General features: G+C 28.5%; 2 protein-coding genes across 4 annotated transcripts in view; one reads left to right on the plus strand and one right to left on the minus strand.

Moving 5' to 3' along the window:
• Nucleotides 1–206: 206 nt before the first annotated feature.
• Nucleotides 207–9,092, plus strand: LOC123259343 (carboxylesterase 1C-like). Of its 2 annotated transcripts, none has more exons than XM_044719767.1 (4): nucleotides 207–1,036; nucleotides 1,826–2,099; nucleotides 6,624–6,733; nucleotides 7,710–9,092. In XM_044719767.1, exons 1-4 carry the CDS (start codon nucleotides 875–877, stop codon nucleotides 9,027–9,029), a joined length of 1,866 nt encoding a protein of 621 aa, XP_044575702.1. In that variant the 5' UTR covers nucleotides 207–874; the 3' UTR covers nucleotides 9,030–9,092. The 2 variants fall into 2 exon arrangements, with proteins under 2 accessions (XP_044575702.1, XP_044575703.1); XM_044719768.1 differs by having other exon boundaries at nucleotides 904–1,036; nucleotides 1,836–2,099.
• A 1,305-nt stretch (nucleotides 9,093–10,397) lies between these two features.
• Nucleotides 10,398–26,089, minus strand: part of LOC123259368 (ras-related protein Rap1) — a 32,143-nt gene continuing 16,451 nt past the window's right edge. For both annotated transcript variants that reach the window (XM_044719819.1, XM_044719820.1), the window contains exons 3-5: nucleotides 11,645–11,938; nucleotides 10,666–10,947; nucleotides 10,398–10,563 (exon numbers count right to left, since the gene is read on the minus strand). In XM_044719819.1, the coding sequence (XP_044575754.1) occupies nucleotides 10,474–10,563; nucleotides 10,666–10,947; nucleotides 11,645–11,827 (555 nt within the window). In that variant the 5' untranslated portion in view covers nucleotides 11,828–11,938 and the 3' untranslated portion in view covers nucleotides 10,398–10,473. The remainder of the gene's footprint in view (nucleotides 10,564–10,665; nucleotides 10,948–11,644; nucleotides 11,939–26,089) is intronic.

Below are 26,089 nucleotides of genomic sequence, written 5' to 3' on the forward strand. Positions count from 1 at the left end.
AACATAAAGAAATAAATTAAAAAAATATTCTATGCTCTTGGAATACATTTTTTTATCCTCTAAACTTTTATTTAACTTTCAAATCACTCATCGTTTCTTTTTTTTTTTTTTTTTTATAGTGTAAATAATAAAAATTCTCAAGTACGTACAAATTAGTTTACTATTTCTTAAGAATAAATTTAAAAATAAATAAAAAAAGAAAATAAAACATTTTATACATAAATTATCATTAATGAGAGTATCATGTTAAAAAAAAAAGTAATTAATTAGATGCAATTATTTCAGGTCAACTGTCAAGAGGTCATTATAATAATAATTACAACACACACAATCAGTCATACGTAAATTGCTGCGGGTTTCGAATAATTACACTTTGTAATTTAATGTCCCCTACCAAAAATTATAAAATCCATCTAATCCATCACATAAATTGTCCTAATAAATTAAGAAGCTAATTCACTGAAAATAAATAATTTAAAATATTCATTTTATCCATTATCTGTACAAGCAAATCTTTAAAAAAGTAAAATGATTATTCGTAATGAAACAAATTATAACACGTTCTCTGCAATTTTGATTAGGATCAAATAACACATTTAAAAACGGTAACAAAAGTAGTAAAAGCTTTAATTCAGTTTCATTTATTCCTTTATTTTTATTCAAACTTAAAAAAAGAAAATAAGAAAAAAACAGTACAGAGAAAGAAACAAACCATAAGACGAAAGACGAATGTCTATAAGGCGCAAGTCTAAACCTGAACCTCCTCCACCTGGATGAGGTCTTGGGCGTCGTTGAAGTCACGCAAGAGCCAGCAGAAGGTTCGCGGTACCCCTGCACGATCAGACCTACGGCGACGTTTAAATCAGTCAGCACGATGTATTGCTCCACGTTGGTTGTAATTGTGTTCCTACAGGAATTACTCTTTCTCACCGGAATCACCCTGACTAATTCACAAAGAACCAATGCACGGCAAGCTACAAATAAGATACCGCCAACGGTTGCTGTTCCTGGTCAGGGGACTCTAATCGGCAAGGAGGTAAACAACTTTTAGTTTTTTAGTTTTAGTTGTTTCTAAGAGTAAACATAAAAAATCCGGCTATTTCATAATATTTCAACTCCTAAGTATTGATTTATTTTTATATACTGAAAAAGTAGACATTCGACAATTTTTATAATTGTAAAAACAATTTATATATTGTTAATTGAACGAATATGCACTTTCAATTTTACAAAAATATTTTTTTTATTTTCACTTTACCAATATTTCATTTGATCATTTAGAAATAAAATATTGTTCGCTATTTTCAGTATCATAAATTGATGTAAACATTACACTGTAATAATTTTTGGTGTGAAAATGCTTCTTCGATATGTCACAAGGTTAAATTTGTGTGAAAATTTCTTTTTAAGCTTACAGAGTATTAATTTTGCTCAGGAAATAGTAAATATATGAATAATAAGCAAAATTTTAAATATTACGGCTTTTGAAAGTGTTATCTTAAGGATAAAGATATGATAAACTCATAAAGAACCACTATTGAAAATAATATTTGCTACAAAAAAGTATTTTTACAATTTAGTCACATTTTCAAAAATTCACTCAGAATTTCAATATCAAACTTTTACAATTGATTTTCTATAATAAAGTGGTATAAATTTTAATTTTCACACCGCATTCAAATCTTTTATAAAAATTTTTACTGTTTGATCCTCCTCTCTTAGTATTCATAAAAAATTACTATTTAAGTACCTAATTTTACATATTAAATCTAAAAAATTTTAATATTATAGAATAGCCGAGTTCAAATAGCAATTTTACCTGCAGATTCTTCTAGCACGTCCGCAAAAGGTGACAGCTTTTTTGGGAATTCCCTACGCACAGCCGCCAATCGGTCAGAGGCGATTCGCACCCCCTGTGACGGACCCCATTGTCTCGTGGAGCGGTCCGCGTAATGCGACACAATTTGCGCCGTCTTGTCATCAAGATCTTAAGCTGATAAAGCATCACGAGATGCTGTACAGAAAGTTGCTACCTTCTGATTGGGAAGACCCGGGTTACAGCGAAGATTGTCTTTTCTTGAATCTTTACATTCCTGATGGTTAGTTTATTTATTAATAATTATTTCGTATTAATTATAATTATTGCATCGAGTGAATAACTTTAAAAACAAAAACAGGTTATAGAACAGTTACTTGTTAACATTAAAAATAATTTTATTGGCCCAAGTTCAGGGACGTAAATCATCTGATGAATTTTCAGAACAACTTAAGAATACTCAGGAGTAAATAATCTTAAATCATGGGATTGTGCTGCATAATAGTGAACAAAAGCTCGCGTGATCAGAGCCAAAACGTAATAAAATCTACCGCGTTCCTTATTCATATGTAAACAGTATATAATAATATACTGAGACGAACGCGTGTAGTCATGACACAAGAGCTTTATTTTGTTCATACGACACTCTAAAATCTTATCGCAATATCTGACATTACATTAACTTGCATTGCATACAAAAGCTACCAGTACATTTCAAACACTCAATACAGTTGCAGCTGAATATTCCCGACTAATAATAATAAACACAAAATTAATGCCACGGAAATATTCAAGTCATTTATGATGCTAATGACAATGACAATCTTACGTTTAAATGTCCCAACTATTTTATTCGATCCATTCCAACGATCTTAATCTCCATGTTAATTATTTACCTGATAATTATTGTCAGTTTAGTTCTCGGTAAAATATTTTGTCATAAAAAATTGTCTAGTTTTTCATGTTGAAAATGGTTAAAAAAAAAAAACCTTCTTCTGGGTAGTAGAGCACACGCAAAGGAAGTTTACTTACAGTAGTGTGTTTTATCTACACACCCATGAAAATTGTCGCTAATCACACTCATGCAACTTGGAAAATAGCAAAAGTTTACGTCTCACGTCGACCTGGATTAAAAATTGAGATTAATTAGACTTATTATTTTTTAAATATTTAATTATTGGGTAATACTACATTTCAGGAAGAGGAAAATATAAAAAAATTTTACCTTGAGTAATTGAAAATTTTGTTCGTGCATCTCGAGAATTTTATGATAAATGTTATTGCTGGATTGTTATAAATTTTGATATATTTACATGATTACACAGAAAAAAAAAATTAACTTGAATCAAAAACACAATTTTGAAAAACTTTATCGTCTTGATTTGAATAGAAAAATTCATAAAATAATAAATTTTTCTTGGATTAAGTAAATTTTACTTGATTCAAGAATTTTTCGTTTCGATCTAAGTTAATTTTTTTTTTTCCAGTACATAGTTGATCCGTTATAAAATTGTGATTTTTTTAGTAAAAAAAAAATAATTTCAATTTAGAATTGTAATAAATTTCATTATAAATACAATGATAAAAAATAAACTTGATTCAGAAGAAAAAATCTTGTTCCAAGAACATCATTTTACGGAATTTAATCATTTTGAATGAAGTAGGAAAATTCATGAATAAATTAAAATTCAGTTGAACTAACAAAAGTTTTTTAGCTCAAGAAATTTTCTGCTTTAATGTTTTAGTTCACGAGTTTTTATCTTAATAAAAATAATGATAACTTCTACTATCAGTATAATGATTGTAAAAATTAATAATAAGGAGGAAAAATGATTTTTGATACGCAAAATTAAAAATAACACATAGTCACCATTATTTATGGCGAAATAAATAATGGTCAGAAGTGAATTCTTCAAATTTCATTCTAGTTAAACAGTATCGTTCTTTGATTTAAATTAATTTTTTTTATTAAAATTTTTTCAATTGAACATTAATTTTTCTTGAAGATAATGATTTCATGATTCGAGCATTTTAATAATAAAAGAACTTGACAAAATATTGTAAAATTTGTGACAAAATATGTAGAATGCAAATTAACAAAAGTATTTTCATTTTCTTTGAAATTCAAACCATAGACCTAACAGAAAAAGCTTACATATATATATCTTGATAATACTAAAATCTAACTTTAAACAGTCCAAATTGAAAAACGATTTCAAGATTTGAAGTTTTTTAGATGATTTAATTTAAAAAAGTAAAATTTGATAAAGAAGTAAAAGAAAAAAGTAAATAAGTATACGTAATTTGGTTAGTAATTGATGTTTGGATCCCTTAAAAAGGGGTGTAAAGGGAGTGTATAGAGGGCTAGGTCGATAGCTGAATAGAATGGATGTAACAGAGTATAACTGGTGCAGCCAGTGGCACGCGATCTTTTAGGGCTAGTAGCAAAAGATGTCGAGATACGACTGACTCGAGTCACGAAGCTTTTGGTCTTCTGTTCCATTACTTTTATATATACATATAAAGAGATACAGATATTTTTGTGTTGTGGGTTGCAGGGTTGTGTAATGCCCGAGGCACCCCTTAATACCGGTGAGCTTCACTTGCCACCGGAGGTTACTTATGTTTACCTTATATTTACCTAAGTAGCTTTGGGGATAGCTCGGAAGACCAGATCATTTGGCGCACCCTTTAGGGTCGAGCAAGATGAATTAATTGCACGAGGCTGCTTCAGAGGCTTTAAGCTTCAAGCTATAATATAGAAGCTTGCGGCTCCACGCTGACAAATTGGTGAGAATACACACCTAGATGTTAGATTAGATGGTGCATTACCGATAAATCGTAATTTACAAATGAGTTCAAGGACGTAATAATAAAAATTAGTTAAGCTGTAAGTATACAAAGAAAATAATAACAGTGTTGATATGAAGGGATGATGCACTCGCGTGAAAAATAAATATTAGAATGAGGAAATTAGCGGCGTGAAAAGTTTCCGGATCGATTGACGGTGTTGATTGAATTGATTTACTGGTGGGGGTTACTTGATAGCTTCAGGAATATGTAATCACTTGTGAAGGTGACGAGTTACAACTTGTCAAGGGTGCTCGGCATGAGCTAACATTTTCTGATATGTTGTTTGAGTTTGATAAGATGCTACAGATTATTCATGTAAGCATATTCTATGCCTATGTGCATACTTATATGTACATGCTGACATGTATTAGTATTTTTTTTTTTTTTTCCGCTTTAGGGACTTTCCGCCTGGAGACTTGGGTATTAATAATTTATTGAACAAACTACGTACTCAGGAGATTGATTGATAAATTGAAATAAATTAATTTCCTTTAGCTTGTAAATATTTAATATTAATTTTAATGTTGAAAAATTGATTTCGTTCTTTGGAACAACATATTTTACGAATTAATTTTTGGATTTTAAATATAATAAAAATTATAGTTTTATCTATTAAAAGCTTAATTGAAATATTTTTATTTTATCAATGTGGCAATATAAAAATTTTTTATGTAGGTTTTATAGAAATTTAACTAATGTATTTATTCCCATAATACAACTTTTGAAAAATTTTACTATTGTTCAACTAAGCTCGTCGAAAAATACGTTCGGTTCAAAAGTTAATATATATAGACACGATATAACGCGACTTTTCTCGACTATAGCGTCCACAATTTTTAACGAATCTTAATGAAACTCAGCATACTGATTCTGTGAATAATCCTCGAGGTCAAGGTGGAAGATGAGACAAATTGATTGGATAATTCAGAAATTACAACAATTCAAATTTTCAAAAAATTTAAGTTATCAAACTTTGACTGGTTCCCATTAAAATAACTTTTGAAAAAGATGACAGCGAGCTTCAATTTTCATATTTACTTATACATATCAACAAAATTTTACTACTACATTCGTTTTAACAGTTCTGTAAGTTTTTTACAGCTTCAAAAAATGTATAAGTAAAGTCGATAAATAAATACCTATTGTTTTAAGCTTGAAAAATTAAAAAAAAAAAGGATAACAATTCCTACCTAATTTCTTCTCTAATAAAAAAACCACCGTTTTGATAATATTATGGTTTATAATATTTAATAGGGTTATTATGTACTTGTTGTTGCCTACTTCCACATATTTATGTTCGAAGCTTTAATCGATAAATCAATTAATGGTATTTACTTTCTTTTATCCTTATTATTGTAATTTTTTGTTCTTTTTTTTTTCGTTATTATATTTTTAATTGTAGTACCGCTAAGACCGATAATAACTAACGCTTTAAATTCATTATTGGATAGATACAATAAATAATTAAAAATTTCACAAAATTAAAAATAATATTTCAGAGACTAAGCAAAATTAAACTAATATACTAACTAAGAAATTTATTTATTTTATCTATTTCATCAAGCTTTAAAATAAAATATATCAAAATTTTTTGTTGATTGTACAAACTCATAGAAATTTTTTTAGACAAATATTTATAATGATTTGATTAATAAACCACTGAATTTTGTAATTATTTTAAAGTACTTGATCTTAGTTTTTAAAACTCTTCATTGCGGTGAGTTATTTTACTGTTCATTTAATAAAATAAGTAATTGACTACGTTTAATATTTTAAAAAAGTAAAGTAATTACAGTTTAAAAATACTTGACAATAAATTTCAGTGAGACATTATTTAATAGGTAAAAAAAAAAATATTTGTTACTTGTTTTTAAAAATAAATTTCAAAATATATCTATCGATTAATCAACGACCTACATAAAAATACAAATAATATAAATATTTAATTATGTAGATCCACCACCGACGGAGGGTTGGCCAGTAATGGTGTGGTTCCACGGTGGTGACTTTAACACCGGCACCCCAGCAATATGGGACGCAACAGTTTTTGTCAACAAACAAAAGGTCAGCTTCATGCATGCTACTTATATAACTTAAACAGCATAATTAACACCCTCGGTAATCAGCAGCTTTTTCCAAAAAATCTAACATCTAAGATCCTGTTATTATGCCGTGACACAATTACTCCATTATTTTTATCATATTCGCGAATCCTACTATTATATACATATATCCATTCTCGCGATATATAAGATATATATTTTTAGACAGGTAAAATATTATAAAAATCAATGTGTAGTTCAAGGTTACTGAATATATACACAAAACAAAATATCTGTGAGAAAATATATTTGTCGCAGAGGTCGACAAAGCTAAAAATTTATTTGTTCACTTTTTAGTTATTGATATGATTGATTTTTACTTTTTACTAAACTTAATTTCGTCTATGATTAAGAATTTTCCCAATAATTATTAATTGTTCTTAACAAAATTATCATTTTTATTAGAATAATCATTAATTGATACAAAATATAATTAATAATAGTAATTTATCAAAAAAACATAACTATTTTTTTTAAAATCAAGAATCGATACAAAATATGATGAGAACAATCCTACTAAAAATGAATAATAGTTCAAAAATAATTATATGTTTTTTTTGCTTCATAGAAAAAATAATTTAAATTAAAACAACTATTTATTTTATGAAAGAAAATGACTCATTTGTATGAAAATTAGAAACTTTTTAAGTGAAAATGTTTGAATTTATATTTTCACAAAATTTGTTTTAAAATTAATAATTTAATTCAGTGATATTAGTAATAATTAGGGATTTTTTTTAAATTTTTAATTAATAAAATTATGTGAATAATTTAACATTATGACAATAATTTCAATTTTTACTCATAAAAATTGATACCAGAAAAATAAAAAATCACCAACTCAATCATGACATAATATTAAACTTGTTACAAATAAATTAAAAAATAAAACAAGTATCCTCGACAAAATACATATTTGTCATAATTTTTGTCAACAGATTCTGGTGGTGACGGTGGCGTACCGTCTAAATATCTTCGGGTTTTTCACAACAACAACAGCCGAGGCACCAGGAAATTACGGTATGCTGGATCAAGTTGCCGCATTGGACTGGGTTCAGCAAAACATCCAGCACTTTAATGGCTCACACGATAATGTTGTGATAGCCGGGCACAATGCCGGCGCAATAAGTGTAGGCTTACATATCGTGAGTCCGCTAAGTAAAGGTAAATTTGCCAAAGCGATAACGATGAGCGGTGACCCAATAAGTACCGTAAGAACACCAGAGCTGGAAGCGCCGATAGCTGACCAAGTTGGTGAACGTTTTGCGTGTTTCATACGCAACAGGACCCGATTGATAGAGTGCCTTCGTCGTGTGCAAGCTTCTGTGCTTCTTAGAGAGACTGCGGACATCGAAACATGGGGTCCAATAATCGACATCACCACGACCAACTCGACAGATCCATTTCTGCCAATGTCTCCGCGGGATATTTTAGAAACGGGCAATTTCAACGCGGTTCCACTGATGGCCGGGTTCACAAGCAACGAACAGTCACTTGCTTACTTGGAGAGTTTAGAGAACCCCGGAGATGAGGGTAAGATGACGTTCAATAAATTCGATAGCTTAATAAGAGACGAAATACTTGCTTTGATCAGCGGAACCGGAGACAACAGTTCAACTTGCGAATCAAAGCCTCAAATGGTCGCCGATGCGGTTTTATTTTTCTACAAGCCGTACCCGCAGACAGAAGACACCAGTGTGTACAGAGATCGTTACTTAGCGCTGCAGACGGATAAGAATTACGCAGCTAGTTTGACTTTATTGGCGTCACGTGTATCGAGGCAAAAGGAAACATTTGTTTATCGGTTTGACTACAGACCAATAACACAACTGGTAGTGCGTGATATCCCCGAATGGGCAGGTGTACCTCATATGTTTGAATTACCGTTTGTCTGGGGACTGCCTCACATGTTTGGCAGCTCAATAGTGTGGCGGAGTAGTGATAAAAATTTGGCTGATGTTATGATGAGGATGGTAGGTAAATTTATTCGTAGCGGAAACCCTACGCTCGATATTGTACAGTGGGACCCGTTTAATGAACAATCGCCTGGTATATTAACTATTAATAGGACTATCAGTAAGAGTGATGTCGAAGCTATCGATCATAGAATTTTGGCATTCTGGAACGACTACTACCCCAGCTTAATTCAAGAGACCATGAATTTTTGCTGCAATGCTACTAATGCCGCGGAGGGTACTCATTTTGAGAATAAATTTTATGGAATTGTAATTGGGACACTTATTTTGCTTTATATTTGATGATTGTGCATATAGATTTTAATTAGATGTATAATAAATGGAGATTAATTTTTATAAAAATAATTGTGGTGTAAATATTATTAATGTGGTGATATTTTTATAAAGCTTCTGTTGCTTTATGAACAGTTTAATAATTTGTTTTATTAATTGTAGAAATCAATATTAAAATTTATAAATAAATAATTATTGGCTCAAAAAAAAATATCAGAAGAGAGCCTACTAATCAATTCAATTAATTCAAATTTAAACCCTAAAATTCAATGTTATTATAGAGAATCAGACCATTAGAAATACGCAAAACTTTATTTTATATGAAATAATAATTAATAAATAATCATTCCAGTCCATTATATCCAACAAAAATGCTCCATATATGTTCATAATAATTTTTTATTTTTTTAAAACTAGTAAAATCTAAAACAATTGTATTTTACCAAATAGTTTTATAAACGAAAATTTTAAAAACTTTTAAAAATTAATAAAAATATTACACTGTTATAGATTTAAAAGGTTTATTAATTAATTAATTAATAGTTAACAAAAATTAACATTTACTGAATTTTTATTATTTGCTTTCAAATACGGAGAGATATAGAAAAACATATATTGTTTAGGAAACAAACGATCGATAACTTATGAATATTTTGATGCTTTGTAATAATTAATAATAATTAATAATCATTGTATGTACCGTCTATATATAATAATAATAATCATAATAATAATTATAATTATATAAGAGAGAGATAGGTGTGCGGCGAATGCATAGGGGCTGGTGACCTGTGCACGCGCACATCATAAAAAAAAATAACATATTCCTTCTCATTTATCTTTCTTTAAACTTAAATACATAGTATTAGATAATTAAAAAAAAAAAAAAAATTTTTTTATGTAAAACTACAGTGATAACCATTGGTCACGGGGTCTCGTACTTGTTCTCATAACTTTTTAAAAACTTATTTTTAATCATTATCGTTATCATTTCTCATTCTATTTCCGTTATTTTTTGTGCGCTGTTGTCGCGCGTGCACATGAGCCACCCCGAGACAAACTTATATACAATTTTCCCCTTCGTCGTCAATATTGTTCTTGTTATTAACTACAACCGTATCTCATTTTTCATTCCTATCTGCTTTTATATTTTCTTTATTAACGAGCATTCCCCTTGATCTTAATTACTTAACTTGCTTTTATTTTAGTTTGTTATCATTATTTTTTCTTTTTATTTAACTTTATATTCAGCAACGTCCCGTATTTTTTATCTCCATTCATATTTCTTGCTCATACCCGATTGTAGTTCTTCTTAAAAATTTTTTAATCATTTTATTTATTTGCTTTTATTATTTTTTACTTTACTTTTTATTTTTATTTTTTTTTTTTGTTATTTTTTATTATTTTACTCTGTGTGTCACGTTGGTTATACGTGGCTAAAAGCACGTTAACTTTACAGAAGTAGGCACAGCGATTTCTTTTTTTGTTTTATCTTTTTCTCCGGTGATTTTTTGTTTATTTGTCGCACAAGGTCATAAAAGATCTGTAACAATGAATTAAAAAATGTTAATTATCTTGGCCGTTGTTAAAAGACAATATTAAATGTCTTGTATATAAATAATTAGTTAATAAAAATATAACTTACGTCATAAACATTAATTTTAGCTTTGGCAGAGGTCTCCATGAAGGCGCAGCTGAATTGCCGTGAAAGATTAACACCTTGGTCTTTACCCACTACCCTTTCGTCTTCCAAGTCGCACTTGTTACCAACCAGTACCATTGGCACGTCATCTGTATCTTTTACCCGTAATATTTGTTCCCGAAGATCTTGAAGATCATTAAACGTCGATTGTGCGGTTATTGAATAAACTAAAACAAATCCTTGTCCATTTTTCATATAAAGATCTCGCATGGCTGTGAATTGTTCCTGAAAAATAAATATTAACATCATTATTAATTGAGTACATAACAGCCTTTGATAACAAATCACAAATTGAAAATTGCTAGCCATAAAATTAATAGATTACACTTTAAAACAAATCACTAAGTGTTAAAACTTCAATCTTTTAGTTCAAAATTAATTAATTTTTATCTGATGTCACCCACAAAGATAAACTCACCTTTTATTTCAAAAATTATTTCATCCGAAAGTTTTTATTTATTATTTTGTGTGCTAAAATTTTTTGATTTTATTAAAGATAATTTGTTTAACAAAAAAAAAAAAAACACTGAATAAATTATTGTGTGTATTTAGAAATAAATTAATTGAAAAATTTTCTGTTGACTATTACTGATGAATTTCACAACGAGTAGTCTGCAATACTAATTAATCACGGTTCAATAACATAATAATTCAATGAATAGAATTAATTTCAATTATTATTCTATTGAAAAATTAAATAACAGATAATTATGAAAATATTCTATAATGTATTATCATAATTAATTTCTAATAAATAAAAACTCTCAGAAATAATTTTTTACTAACTGTAGAAAATTTCTATAAATTTATTTTTTAAAATTGAACAACCCAATTTATAGAGTTAATAAATATTTTCTTTTTTTATGTTTATAGTATAAATTTATTAAAAAAAAAAAAAAAAAAAAAACAGTGAATGAATTACCGTGCCAGCTGTGTCGAGGATTTCCAGCATACATTGCTGACCATCAACTTCGACTTGTTTGCGATAACTGTCTTCAATGGTCGGGTCATACTTCTCAACGAATATTCCCTGAACAAACTGAACAGTGAGGGCTGATTTGCCGACACCTCCGCTTCCCAAAACTACTATTTTATATTCACGCATTCTCTCCCTTTTTTTTATCTCTTCTAACTAACTATTCTTGTCGTGTCACTGCCGCGGGGTCACCGAATCCGCCACGTCTTGTCTTCCTGTCGTCTCAGCAACCAGCTATACCTGCAATCAAACATACATATATTTATTAGTTATTTTGCTCTAAGATATCTTCATTTAAATTTTTATTATAATTTATATTTTTTATAAATCTATTGCAATTTTTAAAATAATAATTAAAGAAGAAAATATTCAAGTCAATACATCATTTTCGACTTTAGAATATAAATTTTCTAGACTAATTAAGAATAACGAAAAAAAAAGCGTGATACTCGTTCACACAGCAATATTTAATTAATAAAATCTATTTTAATTATCGATGATTGGTCGAAATTGAAATGTTCACTGCAATTCATAAATTAATGTAGACAATCAGAACATTTCTGATTAATTAAAAATATTTTGTTACTAAAAATAGACAGAAAAAGAGTAAAATTGTAGATTGAGATGAGAATAAAAATTCATCCAAGCGTAACAATGATTTCTCGTTACTTTGACGATAAACTAGTATATCTATAGTGATGTCGAGTAAAAGGACAGAGATTGGTTTGAATACCAAGTTCCCGTATATTTATATCTATATATGTGTGCATCTACAGATATATGGGATAGTCTATCGTAAGGATGCCTATTGTGAGATATTGAATACAAAGTTTGGAGAAGTTTCAAGTAAATTGCTGATAGGATTACGTATATAGAGTAGTAGTAAGCTTTTCTTGATCCCATCAAAACGTTAGTAAGTATTATATTATATTATATTCTAAGTATATCAATTAGTTAATTGCAAAATGTTTAGATTTAAAAGTGAATCCTGAAAACGTATGAAGTCCATTTGAGTCCTTAAGGTTAAATAAACAGTTATAATAGTCAGTGAATGAAATCTCAATGTACATATTATGATCATGTGTATTTGTGAAGGTATGTAAAGGTTTAATTGTAAAGCAAGATGTGAATGAAAGCGAAACGCAGTCTAGCTATAACGTTAATTAGACCGTAAAGTTAATTTTTTTTTTACTTCTATACTTATTATGACTCGGTAAATATTTTTAGAGCATTTAGTACGTAGTTTTTTATTTTGGTATGCCATTCTTCTTGCTTTGAACAAATCGAGTGAAACACGAGCTCTCAATGTAATAATGAGTAACTGCGATGGAAAAATGTAAAAACAATATTAAGCGTATATATACATATATATAAATATGTTTACGGTGTGCTTACTCACTGAAACTATAATTATATGCTTTAAGTGAATCATCAGAGTCACTAACCAGGGTACAGTTTTTTTTTATAACATAAATGTTACGTCATTGTGACTCAAAGACGAAAATATTTCTTTTTTTAAATTTGCACTGATATAAAAATTTATCAACTTTCGATAAATATCTTTTTGAAAAATTTATTAACTGTTGAACAATATTTATTAAATCATATAATATTAAAAATTATTTTTAACAATTAACAAAGCTTATTAAATATTAACAAGTTCTTCTATTAGTGCTAGTTTAAAAATTTGAGTAGAAAAAATTACTTATACAGATTAAAATATTGTTTTTGAGAAATTTTTTCAAAATTACCAATTTTAATAGTAACAATTATTATTGACGGAGTAGCTATTGAATTTTCAATTTTTTAAGAGCCTATTGAAACTCCTAATCTGATAGATGAATTTATTTCACAGTTTGAAGTTATTGAAGATTTAAATAGCCCTTTCGATTGCTGAACAACTTAGTGAAATCGTTCGATTATTTTTAAATATTGCACAAAAAAATTATTCTCTCTATTCTAAATTGTTGAAACCGTTGTTCAGATTTTTTCACTGGTTAAATAGAGTTTCAATATCCATAGTTAAAAAAGTAATTGAACAATGTGATCCTGTTATTAAAAACTGTTTCTCCATGTCTATACCCGTTGATGGAATATTCGAAAAATTTTTATCAGCAAATAACTTGAAACACACTCAATCAAGTTATGAACTACACTTGGAAAAAAATTACTTAATTACCAAAATGAAATTTGTGAAATAATGAATAAAAATTTTCGTACAATTTTCAAAAGACCCATAAAATATATTTATAATTTGATATCAAAGTAAGAAGAAGAAGAAGTATTAAAAAATTGATTAAATTCTTTATTTAATATAATAATATACTTTTTCCGAGTGTTTACCAGTAGAAAATTTATTGGATTAAGGTTATATTGAATCACGTTGAATCGAGTAGTGCTCTCAAGTTTAATCTATTCTGCTATCGATTCACGTACTAATTCTCAGTTGGACCTAAAAGCTTCAAATTGAGAGCTTGTTACAGCTCTTACACGATAGCTCTATGTCCACTCTCTTGTCTCAATTTTCTCTCTTTCTCTATCTCCGTTATCTATCCAGAGTTCTTACTCTCTCTCTCTCTCTCTCTCTGGTTATCTATATACATATAATTCTCTGATGTAGTTGGCCTTTCCTCATATCGGTTTACTATATATATAGAAACTGAGCTATAGCCTATTATATATCTATCTAACCACTTACACACTAATACACTTTCATAGCGTCCACTTTGAACTGTAAATACGTTATCTGCTTCAACAAGTGTCGATACACTTGATCACGCGAAAACCACTTCTATTAATTTACTTTCCCTTGTTCCTTCATTCTTTATTCCTTTTGATCTTGCATATTTTTATCAGCAGATTCTGTAGTACCACCTAATAATTAATATTACCGAAGAGTTAAGTTTTGACTAACTAGACAAGTGTTTACATAATACCTTTACTAATAAAATCAATGAAATGGTTAATTATTATTTTTAAACATGACTTTGTTTTTTATAATATCAGAAAACTATTTGAGATGTAAATTTCGGTTATTTTTAACTATTTTAAAAATAAATTATGGTAAAAAAAATGAAAAAAAAATTTGACATGTAGAAATTTTAAAAAATCATAAATTCAATTTTTTAAAAATAATTTTTCAGAAAAAATTCATTTGTTAAATAAAATTAAAAAATTATCAAGTGACTGTTAACTTTAACGTCATTAAATAAAATTATAATCTGAAGTTTGACAATTTTAAAAAAATAATAAATAAATATACGAAAATAACAATTAAAAAAAAAATGTCGAAAAATTAGAAAAAAAACTTTCAGTATAATTTTTTTATTTTAACTAAGTTTAAATTTGTTTAAAAATAAAAAAAATATAAGCTATGCACTAATTTATTAGTTGTCCATTACTATAAAATTAATTTATTACTCGATATAATAAATAAATTTGCATCAAACCATAAATAATATTTTATTTGGTAGTCATCAGTGAATTCACGATTAAATATTTTTGAGGTTATGAAATATGTCAACACACAAGACTGCGCGCGAAATCTGAGACTACACGGAAAAAAGTAAACTGTAATAAATAACAGTCGATTTATAATAAGTAATGATCAACTGCTAAAAATTACCATTTCAAACAGTAAAATCGTGATTTTACTATTCACTTTATAATATGTACCATTTAAACGTTACAATTTACTCTTTACATGGAAGAAAATACTATTTCAAACAGTAATATTCGTTATGTAAATGTCTAAAATTTTAAAGTATAATAATTAAGAATTCAGACTTTGATATTTATCATTTCGTACCTAAAAAATGATCTTATGATATGTAAAAAGTATAAAATAAAGTTAGTAAATTTCTAATACAAGCAACGTCAATATTTACAAAGTTAAATAGTAAATTTTAAATGCAATGCTAAAAATCAAACTGTAATTATTGACTTGCTTGGACTGGTAAAATGTATATTTTAAAAGTATAATTTTTACTGTTTCAAAGGTTAAATTCTCCCAGAGTGAGACCCCCTTTTCTTTCATCTGAGTTCCCCTTCTCCTCATAATATAGACTATATATTGAAATGGCAATTTTTACTGTTTGAAACTGTAATTTTTTAAGATGAAAGAGTCGTTATTTGCTATAGTGACAGCTACTAATCACTTATTTTGGATATTAAATTATAAATTGTGGGTTTTATACTTTCTACATGAAGTTCTGTAATATTTATATTTTTGCCACCCCGATGTCCGCTTTACTGTTTGAAACTATAAAAATTAACCGGAATCCGAGTGAATATTACAGTTTACTTTTTTCCGTGTACAGCGAGGCGTTTACTGCTCTCAGAAATCCCGTTTGGCTCTCCCAGCAATACGGTTTAGCTATTTTAGCTAACTAATGTATTCCTGTCAGAGCGATCTACTAGATGGCTCTAGTAAGAATCTAACAGTTAGTCAAGTGGGGATAGCTACAGTAGCATTACAGTATGGCTCTGAGAGCGATATTTTTTTTTCCGTGTACTAAGTAGGATAAAACTTTTCAATTGATTGAATTAACTTTAATTGCTTTGAAGAGGATTGGTCATGTAAAATGATATAATAAATGTTAGAAATAGTAATGGTTATCTCACAAGGTGTTGACGACACTGATCGGAATTGGAGCGAGGTAGATTCGTTGCTCGGGTAGTAGTAGTTTTGGAGAGAACATGTTCCCTCGGGGTTGATTTTGCTGTCATCTCTGGACTACGTGCTCATTCGAGCATTGAACACGACCTGAGTTGACCTATGGTCAGTCCAGCTATATCCAACGACTCGAGAGTTTGCTATGTACCATTCAAACTTCCCAATAGGATATGTGATACTAAACTATTAACTTTTATTATACTAAATCGACAAACAATTATCTCTACTTGTCACAGTGTAACTCTTGCCTAATAGATACAATCAGCGTCGTCGGATTTTTTTCTCACTAATGAACTTTTTCTGAGAAATAAATGTATTGCTATTGTGCTTGCGTCTTACTTGGAAAACGTTTTTTTTTTAATTTATGTATTGAGATTTCGTTATCTTGATTCGTAAGAAAACAACTCAATTGCGCTTAAACAATTATAAGAATGTAAATAAGATATCATGTAATTGTATTATACAAGCAAAAGTAATGAAATTCCAATATTAAAAGATGAAAAATTTGTAAATTTAGATGTTTGGTTACAGTTATTTCCAAATAATTTTTATTATTGAATATATCCTATAGGTACTATTTAAATGGCCCACTTTCTGACCTCATTAAAATTTCCAATGAAAGCTGATTTTTCTATTAATTTAAAAAAAAAAAATCAATTATCCTGTTACTTGATATATTATTACCAAGTTTTTGTAAGTTTTATGATTGTTAAAAATTCATTAATAATAACTTTGTTTCAAAACAATATAAAAAATTAATCAGTATTTAGAATCTAAGTATGAACTAATTTTTAAATTTATGCATAATTTAAACCTTCATTGCAAATTCAAGTATTTTATTTTAACACACATAAGCGCATCATTTTCGTGTAGTTACTTTTTATGCATTTTCCGGTGTGTCAATAATTAACACACTTCATGTATCTTACTTTAAAACATTTAAATGTGTTATTCCGAAATGTGTCAATGCATTAACTTCAAATTCTTATAAAACACAATTGTTGATGAAGTTCTCCCTACCTATTCCATAAACCAATAATTATATTATAAAACTTTCTGCTAATAATTATTAGCAGAAAGTCATAATCATAAAATAATTAAAGTATTTGAAATAAAATGAATTGAAATAAAAATATAGCTGATTTAACCAGAGATTGCAATTCGATTTTTCGTAAGTTTACCTGTAAAAAAAAATTTTTTGCATCAAAATGAAATAATCTGATACTTATTTTCCCGCTAATCCAGATATTTATTTCCTTTTTCATAAAAAATAGAATAAAATTCACTATAACCCGCGATGACAACTAGGTAGTTAATAAATCTGTAACTGTGATCCTGATGAATTGAAGATTTTGCTTCAGTTTTTTTTTTTTTATTTTCAACAAGATTTTATGCACATTTATTATAAATATTAAAAAAAAAACTCATTGTTTTCTGATTTTAAGAAAAGATATTGCTAGTAATGAGTAAATTAGTTAAAAATAAACATGAGTAAAAATGAATAAGTATGGTGAATAAAATAGCGAGAAATAGTATTGACTATACAGGGTGTCCCAGAAGTAACGGACGCCATTGTACCATCTGATGAAAAAAATAATTCTGAGACGAAAAGTCCTTAGTCATTTTTTAATTAGACGCATAAATAATTAATTATTAATTAAAGTAACGTCGCTTTATGTGTTAGAGAGAGAGCGTCAGTGTCCAGTAAAGTATGTGGCAAACAAAGACACAACTAACTGTATGACTAACTAGCTACTATAGCTAACGTAGTCACACACATTTACTTACACATTCACACGTGCAAGCGTCTTCGTTTGGAACGCACTTGACTGGACACTGGTGCTCTCTCTCTCTAATGCATAAAAGGACATTATTTTAATTAATAATTAATTATCTATGCGTCTGATTAAAAAATGGCTAAGGACTTTTCATCTCAGAATTATTTTTTTTATCAAATGCTACAATGGCGTCCGTTACTTTTGGGACACTCTGTACACGGTAGAAATAATAATACAGAGAAGAAATTGTTAAATAATTTATAATAAGGAGTATACATTTATGTATTAGCAATAATAAACGGTTCGTTTTATGATGAATCAACCAAACTAATTTACTATATTTCTAAGCATTTAATTGTAATGTAATATCTATTCATAATTATAATTATAGAAATAATCTACGGCTAGTCAAAGTAATTAATCAATTAAATTTATATTACGTATGAAATGAATGTATACAAGGTACATACTGAGTATAAATACCAAGAACAACCTATTAGTTATTTACAATACTATCTGTTTACAAATAATATTTTAATCTCGTTTTTTCTTACTCCGTAAGAAATCAATTTACATTATCAATATAATTTGATGTCATTGACAACAAAATTATTTTGTGAATTAATCATTATTCAATCTCACTCTCTCACTGTCTAATTCAAACTTCTCAACAGTTGAATCCTATTGCCTGCTTGTGGATGAATAATTTTTACGGAAAATCTCATTTTATACAATGAAGAATAAGAAAGTTTGTGGTTTGTTGACACTTAAACAGTAAGTTAAATCTCAAACCATTCTTTGCATACTCAAGAGGCCGAAAAAGTGGAATCAGTGTTTCAAGTCATAAAATTTTCGTGTTCAAGTCCTTTTTAAGCTTTTTCTTCTTATTAATAAATTTTTATGACGCTTAGTTTTGAAAAGAGTATTCCGTTGGATTTAAGTTGATATCTATGAACAAAGAATTTTGTTATAAGGCTGAAGAGGCCAAAATAAACAATATCGAGATTTCAGGTTTTATTAACTTTCATAAAAAATTTTCGCTGTTACTTTAAAGATGCCGAAAAATGAAAACTGTTAAAAATTGGATTCTCAGATCATACTAAATATTCAAATCTCCATAACTAACTAGCAACTTCAAGTTATAAAATAAATATCAAACAGCGTTCTTGTCAGCGTTTAACTACGAAGACTAAAAAATGTCAAAAAAGTGATAAAGTGGGGCACTTATTTTAATGTAAAAAACATACAAAGTACATAGTAAGAAAAAAATGAATATTAACCAAGAGCGCGAGAATTTATATAATCTGGATCTTGCGGTTTTTTAATAAAGAGAAAAATAAGTAAGACCAAGTGGAAGAATAGCAAGGTAGTGTATATTCCCGCACCGGTAATAGTGTAGTGCATAGTAGTATGAAGTATGTAGCAGGTAGCAGCATAGGTAGATAGATAGTAATAGTGGAGTTGCATGGTGAGCCACTGTAACCATTCTATTGTGCAGCAAAGTATGTCACAGTGACTTGTTCCCCTTGTATTCTTCTCTCAATTCACAAGCTCATCCCGCCCGAGAGTTGTACATCCCGGATCTCTACTACCGAGCTCTGGACTCTAGTCTCAACTTTAGATGAGGCCTGTCGACGAGATTCACTATACTCATTCCATTCGCTGTACTACTCGCTCGGCCATTTGCGGCTCGTGTCGACTAGTCAACTTCCTGTTTTAGTTTCTTCCGTGCAATAGAAAATCAAGTATTTCTTTTTGTGTGTACATGTACATGAACTGTACATTTAATACTTTAGACTGATGTTAATGCCAAGACAAAGTAATTTCATTAAAGTTATTATTAAATTTTATTTAATGCTAAAAAATTAATTTACTCGATGTTGTTCTTAATTATTCTACTGTAAAATTGATCAATCAATTTTATTAGATTTTTAATTAAACTTTTTTTTATCATTATTTTCACTACGAAAAACAATTATTGAAGACTATTGTTTGTTGCGATACAAATAAAAATAATAAATTCAAGTAAAAAATAAAAAAAATTTTCTTCTGTTCCGTTTGAAATTTACAAGTTGTAGAATTACTTTATGGGTACTTTTATCATTTTATTGAGTAATGGAAATATTAAATTTTACGAAAAAAAACTATACAATAATAAAAATAATAATAATAAATTATATGTAAAATAATAACTTATTACAAATGAAAATCAAATCTAATTAATTTGGATTTCAGCCAAGTTAATTATATTTAATGTCATCTCATATAATTTTGTGAGTTCACTAATACCCCAAAGTATAATATCGATCCTCGGGATAATTATGTATTAGAATCGAGTTATACATCAGATAATTGAATTGTTTAATTGAGCAAAAGAATAATTAAATTTTTCTTATATTCATATAATATTTTGATCAAAATCTCAAAAAAAAATGAATTACTTGTAAACACGTTTTAATTCAATTAAAAAAAAAAAGTAAATGAATGTACAAACTTTTCATGTGTTCAGAATAAAAGTTTGTATTTTAAGATGATAAAATAAGTTTTTTCATAAAAAGTTATTGAGGTCACTGCGTTTACTCAAAAAATAAATAAATAAAAAATAATAATAAAATAACGGAAGGAAAAAAAGCTTTGTCAGAGCTGCTCGTCGCATCCATCCTCACCGAATCGTTTGTTTCATATATTATATATTATATTTATATGCATGATATGTAGATATGTATAAATATATATATGTATATGTATATCCAGTTATATGTGATAAATTTATATATATATATATATATATATATATATATATATATATATATATATATATATATATCAAAACACAAGTGAGTTTATATGCATCGTAATAAATATAATGTTCAGTGAAAACAATCCATTATTGCAACGTCGTGGTTTTATACGCGGTTTCATACACTTTTCGAATATCGAATTTAATTAATCAATTCTTAGGCTTACGCTTAGTCTGCAATTATTTTGTTAATAATATTAACGTAATAATTATACAATTTTTTTTTAAGTTTCAAGTTTGCCGATAAAATAATTTGTGGAATATCTAACTGCTAGTTTCTAATTTTATTTTTTGTCAAATCGAGAAAAAGATCGATACTTGAATTTTTGTTAGGAAATTTCTAACAATTTTGACAGCGGGTGAGTTGCGACGCGCGTTTCCCCGGAAACAGTCTCGAGGATCGATTTTACCTCGACGATTTTACGCTTCGACACGAATAGAAGCACAAGCGAATCTATAGTAAATAAAAGAACAAAAAAATTTATATAGATAGATACACATTAATAGAAAAAAGGAAGAAATAGATCTTGTCACTCGACTTACTAAAGATTTTTTTGTCTCAGACTGACTTAATGATAAAAAAAAGAATTATAGGTTGATATTTATTTTTTTTTGTCTTTCACTTCTACTTGCTGATAATTATTATCATTAACCTATTTTTTTCCTCGAGACAGATATTTATTGCATAAAACAATCGTTTTTCTAAGAGATATTAATTGATACACTTTGTCATTTGCTGCTATTAAGGTTTAAGTGAAGTAATTTTTTAGATTGAATGTTATATATATTTCAAAGAATAAAAAAATTTAGTATATGAAAATAAGTGCTAAGAATATGTTGCGCAGTTTTGATGTTGTTTCAACACATCCCACTTGTGTAAAATAAAATAATAACAAACGTTATATTTTTATCTGAACACATTCTGCACAATCGAATCGATTATTTTTAAATATTTTAAATGTCAACTGTTACGCAATTAAAATGGAAATTTGGCTTTTTTTTACTTTGTCATTTTAAAAAATAAATAGAAAAATCTTACTATGCATTTCAACACTCGGTACTAATAGACCAAAAATGATTAACCAAAAAAAAAACTCAATAAAAAATTGTGAAATATAAGAATAAATTTTTAATCAAAAGCTGAAAAAAATAAAACCGACATAATTTCGACAAAACATCGGCTGGTCATAAATAAAATCGTTGCCATAACATAAATAAATAATTTAAACGCACGTGAAAATTATAAATCAAACATTCTGCTTTTATTCAGTCACTCTGACAGAACACGAGTTCTCTTTTAAATTGACAGTTTTTCGTGGGTGCATCACGTCTGATAATAATTATAATGAATTCAAAAGAGTTTTTACAACGATTAAGTGATTTATTATTTTAAGTTGATTTGTTATCTAAATTTACGTAGATAATTTGAGTGATAATTTTACGTAAAGAATTTTTATTACGGTAATTCATATTATCTATATGTATATGTGAAGATAACTTGTATAAATAGTCGTTCATTGTTATTATTGATATTATTACAGTTTGATGGTGAAATCAAAACATAGTTGACGCAACATCAGAATTTATTAATTTTTACAAGTTTAAAATGTATATAATTTTTAATTAAAGCGTCAATATTTATTAGCTATCAAAATTCTAATTAAAATTCTTACCAAAACTGACATTGGTACTTCTTCTTTTATAATTAGATTTACACAAACTGTACGTCACAAAAAATCACCTGAATTGATAACATTTAACTCCAATTCCATAAGTAGAATCTTTATCAATTTATGTACATTTTATATCGAATATTTCGTCAAATATTTATCTCCTTCATCTTATCTACGTTCAATTTTTTCGTTGCAATAAATCTTACTTCGTTTTTCGTTAAAAAAAAGTGAAAATAGTTATTCATACAGACAATGTACACACAAGATATTACGGAACTGGATAGATAAAAAACAACATTGAAATTCAGCACCCCGAGAAAACAATTTATAAACAACTAGACGACCCGGTGAACTTCGTATCACCTACATATATTTGTGACAAGTATAGTCAAAACTTAATAGAAAATTCTTATTTACATTCAATGCAACATAGTTATACTCTTAATCAATTTAAAGTTTTTTGATGGACTACATTTTTTATCTTTTTTGCGGTGCGTAAATATATAAAGATGATGGTTTTCTGATTCACGAACATAGGACGTATAATTTCCCATGCACGCCGAAACAGGGAAATTCCGATTTGATTCCGCAAATTTTCAACGACTGGTCTGGCGATTTATTTATGATCGTCAGTGCGGTTTGAACGTGAGATAGCTCGTCCCACATCTCATTAACTTGGATGACCTTAGTCAGGTCGTCTTCTCCTTGGTATTTTGAAACAATAACAATAAAAAAGTTCTTGCGCACTGACAAACTGATGATAGATTTTATTAATCGGCTTGAAATTAATAATCAAGTGTTTGAAAAATGCATTCATTTTCAACCGTTACATTTCCGCAATCATAAAATCGATTAATTAGTTATGTGATCAGCAAAAATAACATGTATGAAATATTCTTAGTCCGTTAACTGAATAACTACATGTCATGTTAAGTTATGAAAACCTTACCATGACTTTTTCCCCGCTGCCAAAGAGACGATTGTTGTAAGGAAATTTTTATTAAATGTTATTGAAGTTTTTAATAGATATGTCCTAAATTTCATGTCTCAAAAAGTCCTAGTTTATGAACAAAAACATTTTTTTACATTCTATTCACCACTCTGACACACCCTACGTATCAATTGAATTATCACGAAATTCGTTTTTAGTTGAAATCTAATCATTGAATAAGAAAAAAATTTAAATCGGTTGACCTTGAAGGCTATCCCTGTAATTTCCTGTATCTCTTGAGATTCTTTAAATTTTATATGCAGGAACTGTATTTGAAGAATATGAATTTTTTGACAATTAATACCCCCGCACTCTTATATGAGGGAGGAATTTCGTAAGATCCTATTCGAGATGATTTTTACATTATAAATAAAAGATTCCTACAAAACTTCGACTCCATAGAAGCTATTGTTTGGAAATGATAGTTTTTCATAGCTAACGCCCCCGCAATCCCTTTTGGGGTTAGAATTTGATAAAATCCACTCTTAGCTGAACTTAACATCATACACGAAGATTCCTACTAAATTTTGAGTCTGTAGTTACAGTCTGGAAGTTAAAGTTTGAAAATGAAAAGTTAACATTCTAACACCCACCCCCGCAATCCTTATTGGGGGTGGGTTGTTGTAAAATCCGCTCTTAGATCATTTCCGCATTACATATGGGAGATTCCACCTAAATTTGCCGTCTGTAGGATCTACAATTTGAAAGTTAAAAATTTTCATTGTTAACATCCACCCCCGCAATCCCCCGTGGAGCGAGCTATCGTAAAATGCGTTCATAGATTATTTCTATATCTCTTACAGAAGATTCCTACCAAATTTGGGAACTGTAGGAGCTATAGTTTAAGAACGGGAATTATTCATTGTTTACGCCCCCGCAATCCCCTTTAAGGGAGGATTTTTTAAAATTTTTTTACATACAAACCTTCTCCTAACAATTCTGAAGACAACAAAACAAAATTTAGCTCAATCGGTCCAGTCATTCTCAAGTGATGCGTGGACATACATGCGGCATTTTATTTTTATTTATATAGATAACTATATAACTGAAGAAATTCGAAAAGATAAGAAAATATCAACGATTTTGGTCGTAAAATGAGAAGAAAAATTACTAAAGGATAAAAATTCAATATTGTAATTATTTGATAAACTATAAACCTATTTTATAATTCATGATCTTTATAATTATAATAGTAAGGCAAATTTTGTAACGGGCATATATCTGTATTATAATATGAATTTTTAGAATTTTTAAACACTTATAGAAAAGTTAACTTAGTTCAAGAAAATAAATCTTGAACCAAGAACATTATTTTAAAGAAAACGTGTTTCTCTTATTCTTGAGCTCAGAAGTTATTTTTGGTTGAAGAATTTTTTCTCTGGACTCAAGAAACACATTTTTTTCAAAATAGTGTCCTTGGTTCAAGATTTTCTTTCTTTAATGAAATTAACTTTTCCATCAGTGTAATCAAAGTTGGTATCATTGGAAAACTCTTAACCGGAATTAATACCCTTTTATGGTTTCAAATATTTTTTGGCGATAGTCGATTTATTAGATTTATTATAATTTTAAGATGTGGAAAAAGTTTAAAAGTTGGTTCGTTTTATCCATATTTTTTTACATTAATAAAGTATAGAGCTTTTGTTTTTGAGATGCTTCACCTGAGGGATTCAAGGTACAGATTGAAAATTCAAAATCAATTCATTCGTTCGTGAGATATCGTTGATGAAAAATTTAGAAAATTTTTTTTTTTTTTTTTTTTCAAATAACTTCGAAATTTCTGTTTGGGTCCTTTTGAAATTTATAACTTAAGGGGTTAGGGGTAGTCAGAATTTTCAAAAAATCAATTATTTTTTTTTTGCATTTTCGTTATGTGTAATATCTTAAAAATATTCTCTGAAAATTTCAAGTCTATCCGATAGTTAGTTTTTGAGTTATTCGACAAATAACAAAGAGAGCTCGGGTACTTCAAAGCGCTCGGGAGCAGATAGCTAGCGGCAGCTTTAAGAAACCCCCTTTTAGGGTTCTATTGTCATCCATGAACTAAGATGTGTAGGTGGATTCAATCAGAATAATAATGAGAGCTTCAACCAACTAGTGTGGAAAATATGCCCAAAAACCGTGAATACTAGTTTTACTATCGTACAAATTGCTGCATACATAGCTACTTGTATATTTAATGAAGGTACAAATTCATTATTAATGATTATGGATACCCTAGGACTTAATTGTGGGTCTAATTCCCATCAGTATGCTGAAAAATTGGATGCTGCACGTGTGAAAGTGGCAGATCAGCGCGCCAACGACAACACTCGGGAAGGCAGAATACTTCGTAGGCAACAGCAAATTGATGTTATGGAAACTTCCACAATGGCTGAAGAACTATTATATGGCCCAGGAATAGATGACTCGATGTAAGTAATTTAATAATTCGTATTTCTGCACTGATAAAAAAATTGACTTGACTCAAGAGC

The sequence above is a fragment of the Cotesia glomerata genome, linkage group LG2 (assembly GCF_020080835.1).
Source record: "Cotesia glomerata isolate CgM1 linkage group LG2, MPM_Cglom_v2.3, whole genome shotgun sequence".
Taxonomy (NCBI): domain Eukaryota; kingdom Metazoa; phylum Arthropoda; class Insecta; order Hymenoptera; family Braconidae; genus Cotesia; species Cotesia glomerata.